This window comes from Acomys minous (assembly GCF_964271855.1).
Source record: "Acomys minous genome assembly, chromosome: 10".
In the NCBI taxonomy this organism is placed as follows: Eukaryota; Metazoa; Chordata; class Mammalia; order Rodentia; family Muridae; genus Acomys; species Acomys minous.
The window spans coordinates 97,965,287-97,979,210 of NC_140491.1; the positions used below are offsets into that span (position 1 = coordinate 97,965,287).

The following is a 13,924-nucleotide window of genomic DNA, read 5'->3' on the forward strand; positions in this document are numbered from 1 at the left end:
TTAAAATTTTCTTTCTCTTTCCTTCTTTTTTAACCTCTCAACATTCTGATACTACAGTTGTTTTTCTCTAATCAACTTTGCTTTACATGTCATGCATCTTCTATTTGCTGTTTCAAGAGATATCTGGCGTTGGGTTTCTTTTCTTCCCCTTTTTTTTTGTTTTGTTTTACTCACTTTGCAGTCACAAAATGAAAATGTAGACAGCATGTACAAACAAGGAGTTCGTGCAAAGTCAAGTGTTCAAAACCACATGCAAGTCTCAGCGGCACATGGCTCAGAGCTCACACGCTCCAGGATCATGTAATACTGGCATGCAGATGAGAGGAGAGAAAAGCACCTACATCATGAGAAGAGGATGATGAAAGAGAATGACATTTTCTTTATGACAATTATCTAATGCAAACCGTATACCCATAACCTCTACCAGAGTGGGAATGGGGGCGGAGCAGTACACTTTTGTGAGGAGTAGGGCACTGAACATTAACATTGTTGGAGGTCCAGTTGTTACTACAATGGAGAATTTCTATTCTGTACTTGGCCTTTTCCGTGTTATCTTCCCCCGCTTCTTGCTTTGTATTTCCTCTGCTACATCATGCACAACAACAAAAAAAAAGGATCAGAACTAACACTGGAAATCATTTAACAAGCTCTAAACCTGACAGATAGCAAGGGTATTCTCCACAATTTACACGAGAATTAAATTGCATATAAATACCTCCTGTTCTTACCGGTGGGTGTTGTGATTCCATGTGTTAAGGTGTGAAGCAGACAGGAAAGAGATAAATCTTTCATAAGTACATTGTAAATAGGCAAGTGGTATATAAACCATATTTATAGGTAAGAGAGTCAAACAATGATAGGTAAATAGTTGTCACAAAATATTTTATCACAAAAAAGGTCATAAATCTAGATTTTATGGAGAAGGGAGGTAAAATAAATGACTGTTTTACTACTGTTATTGAAATACTCTGGCAGTATGAAACAATAAAATTGAGTGACACATATTTTAATTAAAAGTTCTTGACACTGCTTAAGCCAGCCCAACACTAGAGACTCCCCAGTGGTTTTGAATGCTGGTATCTTTGTTAAACAATCACAATCACAGTTTGTGAAAGCAACCAATATATAGGTGCTCTTTCTTGCAAGATTAAAAAATCATCTCAGAAGAGATCACTTTATTAAGTGGAGATTCCACCATGAACTTTGGGACAACTGGAAGTAACAGCTCATGGACTTGAGTTACATTTTTTGGCTCAGATTTGCTCATTTATTTCTTCAAATTAATTTTTTTATCAAAATATGATTTTATTTCTTACTCAAATAAATCACATGCAGGTATGATAAATATATCTATATATAAATGTGTCTTTGAGTTGGCAGTAATTGCTCTATGGCCTTCCCCATGACTTCTAAATTTGATTTATTGTCTTTTTGTTAGAACAACTCTGGTCAAATGTAAGATAGCAATCTAAACTGAACATATACACTCACACAAAAAAGTGGCATCATGCAACTGATGGAATTATTAAGTGTGAGTGATGCCTTTTCAGGAGAATCTTCTGAACAGGGTGCAGCATATTTCTCTCTTTTCCTATAGCTCTGTAATGTGAAGTGGTGTTCGGCTCTGCTGCATAATTTAGCCCTAGCATTGAGTCTCCAAAGCCATACAGCAAGGAGAATAATGGAAACCATCCTCTCAATCCTAAAAAGAGCTCTTCAGAAATCAGCCATTGGATCTATGCCGACTTTTGTGCAGTGGTTCAGGAGGAGCTTGAGAAAAGTGTCTTCTCTTTTTTCAATATCAACTATTTTAAAAGATGTTAAGGAATGTCTGTCGTCCCCCCTCCCCTTAAGCAGAAACAGTCATTAAACCAAGAATACTGAAATAGAATATAATTAATTGTTAAGGAAGTATGAAACTTCCTATTATAAAATGCTTGCTGACATACTTAAGGCCTCTAATCTTTTCTAGGAGTATTCAAAATGTCCTACTTCAAAAAAATACGTCAATCTTGGATCTCTGCTTGGGGTCATCAGAATTATCACAGTTCATGTTCCAAATCTTAATGGCAGATGGGTTCAGCTCCTTTTGTTGTTGTTTTTTGTTTGCTTGTTAATAACCAGGCCATACCATGAAGGCCTGAGTTTTAGCTAAGACAATGTTTCCTTTAATTGGAGGTGGGAACTCTATGACACATAGTTATATCAGTTTGCATCACGTTATAATGCCTTTGCCACACAGTATAACTAGATATAGCACCATGCAATGCCATGAATTGAGAATGAGACACTATCTCCAGGGGAGAAAATAAACATCCAAGAGAAGGAAACAAAAGCACAGGGCTCAAAGCTGGTGAGACTGGCCTTTTAGTTCGCTATAGCTGTAATGCCTGTGCAGCTTCTGTTTCGGGAAACAGAAATACATACCATGTTCATGTCAATGCCGTTGGTGTAAGTCCATGCGTGCTGGAAATACTCTTCAAGCCGTTGCCTCAGAGGGTTGGGGATTTGGTGGAAGCGAATGAACTCTTTTACTCTCAGCATCTGCATGTGGTACCTGGCAGTTCCCGAGTACAGTCTTTGAATAATTGCAGAAACATTCCCAAAAATGCTTGCATACATTAGGGCTGGATTGGATAAAAAACAAAGTTATGGGGAAACATTGAACTTGGGCATGGCATAACATACTGTCTCAGAATATCAAATGTGCTGATTGTATTTATTTAGCCCAAGTATATATAAATTTACCCTTGGTCCTTGGGTAAACTAATCATTCTTTGTATTTTTAACAGTAAAGAAATGTAAATTATTCAAAATTATTATGAGTTAAAGTAAAACTGATATTGCTTTATAAGATACACATGCAACCAAGAACATTAATTGATGTTCAATACATTTATGATAAGCCATCCTAGTTGTAATAAGCTAAATCACAGTCAACACTACTGTATTTTTCTTGAAAAAATCATGAGGCAGAACAATCTTTTAGGAGTTTTTAAACCACTTTTTCAATAGTATAGATAGACGGATCACCAAGTTCTGGTGGTCAACTAAGAGCATTGGCAATACCCTGTATTGTTTTGGAGTCTCTAGGACACCTCAAACCAACAACTCTAGGGAAAGTACCATATTCATGGCCCTGAACTTTTAAACTTGGTGACCTGCGGCTTTGGGGAGGAACATTATCCTATGTGTAGGATAACTCCAATTTAACATATAGATATTATAAAATAGTAGACTGACATATGGATAGCTCTCTTCCTATACAGTATTATCATGGAAAATGGAGAAAGCAAATTGATGTGGACCAGGAAGCTTTTCCTCTGCTGGCTGGTTGTCATAGTATTTGAAAATGACATGCAGACTGCTATGGAGAAACATGATCAACAGTCTTACTTGGTTGTGAACTTAAAGCTAAAGTGAGGATCAGCATGGTTAAATATGCCCGTGGGTGCAATGGTAGCCAAATGGTAACCAACATAAGCTCCACAGAAGGAACCTCATGCCTAGTACTATAAATCTGGCCAAGAACACATTGTTGGGAAGGTCATATGCTCCAGGGTGAGCCTACCATTATTACTTTCCAATACGGACATAGTATCTGCTCTCTAAATCTGTATCTCTCACTCATGTATTTAGTGAAACTCTTGGGCCACATCAGAGGTGTTTTTTAGTGCTGCTGATAGACAACACAGAAACTCGCAATGGGTCAACGTGCAGAGAGTCAGTATATTAAGAGTACTCAGGCACAGATGGGGCATCTTCAGTACACTTCCTCCTCCCTCCAATGCTCAGGGAACATCAAGGAAGAAGAGGTATGAAGATGTCCATGGCTAGAGTCAGGGAGGACCAGAGCACAACAGTGTCTTCTGATGACAGGGCCACTGCCCTCATGAACTCACAGAGGCTGTGCTTGGCGTGCACAAGAACACACCAGGCCACTCCAGCACGGAGCAGGAAAGCACACCTAACAGCTGATGGCTTCCTGGGGAGGGGATTCGTTTACTTTAATGTTGTGGTTCCTGGTAGAGCAACCATGTTCCAGAGAATGACCTCACACCCATGGTAGCACAAACTGGACTTGGTGGGTTATAAAATAAGGTTAATGGGAGAAGTGGGGCTGGGACAAGTCAGGGGTGGCCATGATTAAGCTGCATTGCATGCATATGTGAAATTATGAAATAATTGATGTTACAATACAAATTTAAAAATTATAGTTTGAATTAGACTTCAAATGTTTTTTTTTTTGAAAACAACAACTTATTTCTATCACAGTCTGGAATCTAATCTTTTCATAATAAAACTGTATTGCAAATTTTCAACACTTTGGAGTTCTCAACTACTTGACTAATTTTAGATTTTTCTTAGATTGTTAAATTGCATGTAGTTTTACATTTGTTTCAATTTGACATATATATCATACATAGATTCATGATATGCACATATATATCAAATTATATATATGTGTGTATTATATACCATAAGATAATATATGCAATTTGATATATATTTATATAATATGAATACTCACATGCATATATAATTTTTGCTCATCTATGGAGAGAAAGTGCTATGATACCAATTTAGGTTCAGCATTTAGAATATCTTCATTAATGCTATTTGGGATAACTTTTTAAGAATGCGTATGATGTGGCAATAAAGGTTTCAGGCTCTGGGGCCACAGTACACCAAGTAGATGAAGAAGAATCAAAAGCAACAGCACAGTTTGAAGTATGAGATTCAGCTATGTTCATCCAACACATCTTCCTTGAAATGCATTCTCTCAACAGTTCTCTAAAAGCTGCTTGCTCATTTACAAAGCAGTTGCTACCTGATTTAGGCTCTGTTACACTAATGCGTTTTCTTGACCATTTGTTTTCCCTCCCCAGCTCATTCCCTTCACTATTTTATCGTGTTTAATTGTGATGGTCTTTGTGTTCCAGAGATGCCTGAAGAAGGGAACATTTCTGGGAAAGATGCGATCAGTTATTAAGATAGGTAAAAAGGTGAGGAAATGTGAGGATTCATTTCATGATAGCTTGACTGGGCCAGAGTTTGATTTCATGCCACTCCATGTGAATCTGTAAGGGTGAGTCTGCTTGAAAGTACCATTTCGGCTAAGTGATGCAGTTTGACTTCTCCTCTGTAAGTAGCCAACATTCACCCAGTCCACCGAAGGTCTGAGTAGACTGCAAATTGGAGCGAGCGAGACCTTATCCTTTCTTACTGTCCAAGGTAGGAGATCGATCTTCTTTTGAGATTGGAATGTACTAACCGAGGATGAAATTATGCCTTGGTTCTCCTGCAAAACTCGGCAGATCACTTCCTTATCCTAAGTATGTGTTTTGTTCTTCTGTGAAAATCTTGATTAAAGAAAAGCTCTGGAGGGAGGCTGAGTTGGTGAAACATCAGTTATCTCCTGTGTCTATCGGTAGTTTAGGTGAAGCAGCAGATAGAAAGTGTTTCTAATTGGAGTAAATTGATAGTCTGTTAAGAAGAGAGATAGCAAATGTCCACCAGAAATTGATTCCTGTGGGTCATGTTAGAAGGATATTCTACTTATATTTCTTATTATTTACATTTACATTTCCACAAGTTCCTCTCACATACTCATGAGGCAGATAATGAGTGCACAAGGCCCTGAAGCTTAGATATGAAAGGAGGAGGTCAGGAGTCGGTTCTTAGTGAGGCCTTAATAGATACGTCAGTTTTATCTCCATCTCGCCATGAAAATGAATCAAAAGGCTAGCACTGATCCAGGAACTGCTAACTGTCAAGATGGAAAACCTACATTCTAAGTACCTAATTGGGGACCCGAATGAAAAACTGGGGGACATCTTTCATAAGGTCTAAGCTGATGATTTTTAAACTCCTAAGGAAGAGATGAGGTTTGCATTCCCTCCACCCACCCTTTCAAAGCAAAACATGGCCAGCTAGAGAGAACAAATCATTATATTCTGCATAACCCATTTAGTTGTGGCCCATCACTGCCGTAGAATATTGGTAAAATGCACATTAGCAAAATAAACAAATAAATGAAACAACGATAAATATTTGTGTATGGGACTTTTTTCTATCCGACTCAACATTCCACTTAGCCTTTTAAGCTTTCTTTGGTGGAAAGTTTTGACTTCACCAAAATTGTTTTCTTTAGGCTGACGTTTTATAGAAACAAAATGAGCATATCCTTCTTCAGCCCATTCGCAAACATATTAGTTACTAATAAAGTATTGTGTATTCTATTAGGACCACTACAATTTGTTTTTAAAAAAATCTACCCCCTGCAGATAAGAATATGTAACTTAAGGGTGAAGCTTCATTGGTGCATAATTAATATAACCAGTATCTAGATGTATCCATTATATGTGTGCAGTTTATTTAGCTGTGACAAGCGTGAGAGACCAGCCTGTTTCTCTCTTCCCAGAACATTTCCTTGCACCGCTCAGTTGCCTGTGCAAATTACAGTCCTGGAACTGCAGTGATGAACTTCGCTTGCTGGGGATGGCAGCACACATACCATCTGAATTTGCTTTTGCTGTGCATAAGGCCAAGAATCATTGCATCTATCAGGCCCCTTTCTTTTCTTTTTTTTTTTTTTTTTGGTTGTTGTTAATTTAAAAATCATAACAATGTACCAGAGTTTGTGTATATCATCTGCTGATGGGGAAAAAAAAACATTCCTTTTCTACACATTGGCTGTTTTGAGTAAAAATTTGTGTACAAGCCTTTGTGTGGGCGTGTATTTTTGTTTCCTCCTTAAACACCTAGGTGTGGAATTGCTGGGTGGTGTGGCTTCTTTAACTTTACACGAAACAAGTTTGCCAGAGTTGTCTGATTTTATGTCCCCACCAGCATACTGTGGCAATACCATTTGTTCCATATCCTGCTGACATTTGGTACTGCCACTTTAAAGTTACAATGAGAGCGTATGTAGTCTCATTAGTGTTCAATTTGCATCTCACCAACGATTAGTACCACTTTTAAAAAATTTTTTATTAATTTATTCTTGTTACATCTCAATGGTTATCCCATCCCTTGTATCTTCCCAGTCTTCCCTCCCTCCCATTTTCCCCTTATTCCCCTCCCCTATGACTGTTCCTGAGGGGGATTTCCTCCCCCTGTATATGCTCATAGGGTATCAAGTCTCTTCTTGGTAACCTGCTATCCTTCACTTTTAAATGAACTTTTTTTTTTAACATTAAGGTGCCTTTTTTTGTATGTGTCCTGTATCTATGAAAATAATTTGCTCATTAAAAAAAAACAATTATCTTTTTGTCAAGTCAAAATTCTTAATATATCCTGGATACCAAGCTTTTTAATTTATATCTTTAAAATATTTTCTCCTAGTTTTTCACTTTCATTTTCTTTGTTTTAAACATTGTCAATTGATATTTTTGAGGTGACATCTCACCATGTTGTCCTGGCTGACCTGAAAATCACTGTGTAGAGGAGCTTGGCTTCAAACTCACACCTGTGTCTTCCTACCAAGTTCTGGGATTAAAGGAATGTGCCATCACACCCAGTTGAACAATGCCATTAGAAAATAAAGTAACTTTGATGAAATATTAACTCATCAAATTTTACTTTAAAGTGTTGGGGGATGGTCTGATTTATTTTGACGCTAATTAGTGCTTACTGTCTCTGTGAACAACCTTTTGCTTAATAAAAAGCCATACCACCTGGGCAGGACAGGAGATAGATGGAGCTAGGAGAGAGAGGAATTCTGGGAAGAAGAAGGACCACCACCAGGAGAAGTAGACCTGAGGTGAAGAGAGGAAGGCCGCCATGGGTTAGCTGGAGGAGAAGCACATGGCCCGTGGTATGGATGGAGAATCTGGTCCAGATGAAGAACATGAACAAGTATTTGGGATTATGGATGGGAGGTAGCTTGATAGAAGTTATTACACACGGATGGCATGGGATTGAGACAGGGATCTCATGCCTGCCCTACTATGGGAGGCAATTTAGAGGATTGCGATCTGCCCTGCCCCAGATTAACTAAGGCTATCTTAAAATATAATAAATGTCTGTGTCTTGATTGATTGCTTAGCCGGGCCTACAGATATGTAATTTTAAAAACAAGGTAGAAGGTCTTTTATCATAATGTTATCTATAGTGCAATTTGTTGTAAGAGGTGAATCATAAATGTATTTATTTATTTATTTATTTATTTATTTATGTGGTTGTTGTTGTGGTGGTCGTGGTGTTGGTATTGGGGATTAAATTCAGAGCCTTTCGCACCAGTAAAATGCTTTGCCATTGACTGGCACCTCAAGGCCCAGAGCCTAGATTTTCACCCAAATTGTACAAAAAGGACTGAGGTTCATGTCATCGTCAGACTTCCTAGTCTAATTTCACTGTGTCAGAGGTGGTGAAGCAGTGTTGACATTGCTCTTGGACGTTGCAAACCAAATGAACAGGAGCAACATTTACAGAAACTGCAACATTAAGAGCACTGACACATTCTCCTAGAGGACTGTGGGAGTTAAGGGCGCATGGTGTAGGTGATTGTTGGCCTGTTGCCCTAGGTCTTGTACAGGGAAGTGGTGTAGCCAAGCAGCAGGGGTGAAATGAGGGTGCTGCACCTCTGCTGGGCAACAGGTTTAAGAGCCTGGCTTTCCAATGTCTTGGAATTGAAATATTCCTTTTGTAATGGAAAGCATTTGTAACTTGGTCCATAGAAGGAGCATTAACTGTACTAACCCTTTGAAAGAGCCGGAATTTATGTCTACCGTCTATGTCTATGTTATGTATTCAAATAGCTTCATGCCTATTACTTTCCTCTCAGCTCTATCGTTCTTTCCTATGTTAGTTATTTGTCTTTTGCTAACTTTGTAAAATACATATTTAGGATTTCTAGGTTATTGCTTTTATCTTTACAACAAACTCTTTGAGCATTGTTTTAGCTGATTCCTATAGGTTTGGCAATTTTATTTTAACTTTCATTAATTTTGTTTTTAGTTTCCCACATAATTATTTCTTTCTCAAACACTTAATATCGCCTCAAGTGATTCAGGGATTTCCCAGCTGTGAGGACCTTCTGTGTCACCCCCAACTTCCTAGTGCTTTAGGAACTCCTGTGTCATGCCCCCAACTTCTTTATGTTTTAGGATCTCCTGCGTCACGCTCCCCCCCCACTTCCTTGTGCTTCCATTGTCACACCACTCTTTACATAATTTACAAAACCTATCAATTCACAAACAGGTTTTTCCCATTAGTCAATTATTTTGGAGATTTATAAAGACAAGGGAGGGTTTTCAGTTCATTCATATATTTACCAGTTTTAATCTTCTCCATTCCTGTGCCACCCACACTTTCACAGGGTTTAGTTCTCCTTTCATTGGAAGAATTTATAGTTCCTCACAGTCTGCTCATGGTAAATGATGTCGTTTGCTTTCTTGTCCTTACTTGAAATCCCGTTTAATAATAGATTTCCAGATTGACAGATACTCTTTTTCTTTTCATTAGAAGATCAATTTAGAGATTTTTCCTACTGTCTTGTTGATCCCACTGTATACAATAAATCTGTCAGTTTTATTCTTTTTTTGTTATACATAATGCCTTAGTTTTCCTTTTATCACCTTTGAAAATTTCACTTTATGTCTAGTGTTTGACATTTTAATAATGTGCCTTGATATGTCCTATTTACTGTTTGTTTAGTATTAACTGAATTTTTTGAGCCTCTAGTTTACAGTTTTCTTCAATCTTGAAAAAAAAAAAAAAAACTAAGCCAGTGAGTATTTCTGAATACATCTCCGCTAGTTCCTGTCATGCTTGGGGCTCCAGCTCTTGTTTCTGTTTGCTCCTCTTTTTGAGGGTTGCATGCCCGCATTTGTCAAGCATTTGGCTTCACCTGCTAGTCAAGTCATTTCTGTCAGCTCCACATGTCTTTCATCTGTTTTCTCTCTTGCTTATGACCTGATCCTTGTGTGTGTGTGTGTGTGTGTGTGTGTGTGTGTGTGTGTGTGCGTGATAGCAGCTGAAATTATTTTGAATTAACATTGCACAGTGCTGTACTTTTTCTTCTTTTAAGAATGCTGGACTGCTCATTCTGTTTACTTACTTATTTTGGTGTGTTAGTATCTGTGTATGTGTGTGTGTGTTATATTAATGTGTGTGCATGTGCATGCACATGTACTCTTGACATAAAGGCATATGTGGAGCTCAGATGGTGACATCAGACATGGAGAGATTTTCCTCAGTCACTTATACAGCTTGGGTTTTTTTGAGGCAAGGTCTGTCACTGACCTTGGATCTTGTCAGTGGACTGCCTAGCTAGCAAGCTCCAGGGATACCCCTCCCCCAGTGATGGGTTAGGGGAGACACTTGTCACCATGTTCAGACTTTTTATGTAGTTGTTGGACAGTGAAAAAGGTGGGGGACATTCATTCAGGCTTGCTTAGCAAGTACTTTACTCACTGAGCAGTCTTCTTAGTTCCCACACCCTTTCCCCCCCTTAAAATCAAATTTAAGTGTTTTGGGGGTGACATATAGAAACACACAATCTATATATTTATGGGGCATCATACTATATTTTGTGCAGTGTTTTCTCTTCCCTCACACATTTATTCTTTCTTTGTGGTAAAACATCAAAAATCCTCTAGTCAGTTTCTACCTACAGTCATATTAGGTGTAGTAGCACACTAGAACTTCTTATTCATATTCAACTCTAATTTATTACACATTTATCAATCTGTCCTTAACTTTCCCTACACTTTCCCTTTTCTTTTTGTTACCACCCATATGTATGTGTACCAAATTCCCTTCATCTAGCCATTAGTAGCACTGAAGTTATTTGCATTTATGAACTATTATGAATTGTGTTGGAGTAAAGATGGGGTATAGAGAAATGATTTTGACTGATTTCATTTCCCTGGCATGTAAACCCAGTAGTGAAATTGCTACATCATCATATAGTACTTTCATTTTTACATTTTATAATAGCTATATTAGTTTGTATTCCCACCAGCAGTATTCAAGATTTTTTTTCCTGGTTGGCATTTATTTTTGGTATTTTTGGCAATAGAATGGTATGAGTTTTTCTGGTTTTAACGTGTGTTTCCATGGGAATTAGAGACACTGAACGCTTTGCTGCATTTGGTCATTTGTCATCTTTTGGTAAATGTCCATTTAAGCCCTTTGCTCCTGATAAACTGTATCGACTTTTGTTTTTGAGACCTTGGAGTTTCTTCCATGTTCCAGATACTAAACCCTCCTCAGATATATAGTTTATAAGTATTTTCTTCCATTTTGTGGACCGTCTCTTTACTAGATTGTTTTCTCTGCTGTTTAATTTGATGTAATCCCGGGTGTCTAATTTGTGTTGCCTTCTGGTTGCTTCCTTGCATTGTTCAGTCATTTTTTTTTCCAGTTAGCTGCTGTAGCCTTGCTGATCGACCACTTGAAGATCAGGCTGATTTTTGTGCTGGGTAAGTGCTCTACTGCTGGGCGTTGTCCCTAGCCCCGTGATCAGGCACGAGGCTTGCTTCTAAAGCTTTGCAAGGGCCATATTAGTTCTGGCTCTATGGCTTTATTTTACTAAGATTTCTACTGAGCAATCTGGATACTCAGTGAGGCGTTCTACTCTGCTGGTTTGAATTTTAACGTCTCTCAGACCTGTGTGAGTTCTTTACAAGGCCCAAGGGCTGTCATTCCATGTGTTCATGTCTCAGAAGAGATCTGTAAGTTCCTGTTGGTAACTCATGAAGTTCTCTGAGCTCTTTTTAAAATGAGAGATGCCTTCTTTTTTCTTTGACTTTCTGCATTGTAGATTCCAACGTCTTGGCCTCTGTGACTTCTGATCTTCTCTCCTTGGCTGGATGTACTTGTTGTTACCTGTTTCGGGTGTTTTTTTTCGTCACTTTGAGTCCTGTCCCAGTGCCTCAGATAGGAAGCATCAGTCCATCTTATTGTCTGCTTGTTTCTCAGTGTCTGAAAACAATGGCTTCATACATGTTGCTTAGTTTTCTGTCTGTTTGATAGAAGGTTGAGGCTCCAGGTACGCCATCCCGGCTAGCGGCAGAGTTTCAGCGACTGGTAGACTAAAACCAGTTCTTTGTCAAGCAGGTCCGCGTTAGAAGACACTCACTCATGCTTGACTAGGTCACGTGTTTTTAAAAACTTAAATGAAAGCACTCTCTTTCTGAAAATTTAACAAACTAAAGTCATCTAGAAATTAGAAATGTAGATATAAATGCATGAGCACACCCAGGCTCACATATGTTCAGTGTTCTTTCATTTGTAAATTATGCACACTATTAAAATAAATTCTCCAGTCACTGTTATGGGTACACAATCAGCAAGTCAGTGAAAATAGCAGATTTCAAAATGTCTATAGACGTTCCAGTTACCTGTACTAGCTAAGACAATTTTTAAGAGGCTCTTACTATGTATCCCATGTTGGTCTCTACTTTTTCTTCTTCCTGTCTTCAGTCCTGAGTACAGGAACTGAAAGCATATTAACTTTTTCCTCCCTTCAGATATCTTAGAATTGCTTGTTTTTATTTCTCTTGCATAATAATGCAGTAATAATCATATATAATTTCCCTTTGTCTACAATGTGCCTTCATTTCCCCCCTTATAATAATATTTAAATTAAAGAAGCTGAAGGATGATGAAATTTCAACCTGATAATATTTATGGTTAAAGCTAACAGACCGATGATATTTGACACTAAAATTTTGGTTTTGAATTTTAATTTTATGTTGAAACCAGACCCCTTTCTGGGTATAAGACTTGCTTAGTGCATAAATATTGCAAACAATATTAACCAATTAATTTTTGCACATAACTTCATCTATCAGGAGATATCAGTAACAAATAAATCATTATCCTTGACAGCTATGCAAATTTCACAAATATTGCTATTATTGTTGTGCTTCAGGGCGTAATTTTACCTTTCACCTAGTTGATGGCATCACAGAGAATGAGAGAACTCTCAAGCAATGCGTAGAAACCTTTCCTGTATGACATCATCTTGCACTTCTCATTTTGACTAAGGCTTATAGGAATGAGTCTTCTAATAAGTGACATAAGTGAAATATGAGTTGATCTTTTCTCTGTCTCATATGAATAGGGTTTTCTCTTAAAAGACCAAATTTATCTGCAGAAAGCACAGATTCTTTTTAAAGTACTAATCAGGTAACCTAGTGTTATATTGATTTCAAAAAATTTGAAAATTTAAGGCATATATAAGGAAAGAATCAAAGAAGAAAGGAGGGAAATAAAGAAGAGGAGGAAAGAGGACAAAGAAAATTAAAAAGATGGAAGGGAGGGGGAAATGAGCAAGAGAAATTGTCACGTTTCTCTGACACTAGAGATGGCGTGTAGGTTAAGTACTAAAAATTGTCTTCAATAAAGTGATCTACATAATTAACATCACAGTGCTGAGGATTTCTAGGATGTGAACAGGATAAGTAGTCATAATGTTTGTAAGTTCCTTGAGTTGCTGTTTTTAAATACAGGTACTCTTTTCTTTAATATATACACCCATATTTACTTTATAGATATAAATATCTACTCAAGAACAGATACGTTTCATTGCCTTGCTTGATATTAATGCAACTAAAATCTTTAAGTGCTGTCAAACATATTCTGATAGACTTTTTTGCTGTTCTTGTTGAGTGTGTGTGTGTGTGTGCACGTGCACATGTGTATCGATGTTTGTGCTTGTATGTATTCACACATATATGCATTTGTATGTGTATGTGTATATTCACATGCAGAGGCCAGAAGTTGATGTTCAATGTTTTCCTCATCCACTTTATATTATAGATATTTATTACATTTTTATGTATTAATTTTGAACATGTATGCAGTATGCATGTATATGTTTGTGTGTGTGTGTGTGTGTGTGTGTGTGTGTGTGTGTGTGTGTGTGTTTGCGCATGTGCAGGCCATGGTCTGAGTATGGCTAAGAAGTCAA

The 13,924-nt window shown here is 37.7% G+C and overlaps 1 protein-coding gene across 6 annotated transcripts in view; it reads right to left on the reverse strand.

Annotated features, from left to right (window-relative positions):
- KCNH7 (potassium voltage-gated channel subfamily H member 7) overlaps positions 1 to 13,924 on the reverse strand; it is a 448,856-nt gene that overhangs the window by 56,643 nt on the left and 378,289 nt on the right. For all 6 annotated transcript variants that reach the window (XM_084799417.1, XM_084799415.1, XM_084799416.1 and 3 more), the window contains one exon: positions 2,428 to 2,627. In XM_084799417.1, the coding sequence (XP_084655543.1) occupies positions 2,428 to 2,627 (200 nt within the window). The remainder of the gene's footprint in view (positions 1 to 2,427; positions 2,628 to 13,924) is intronic.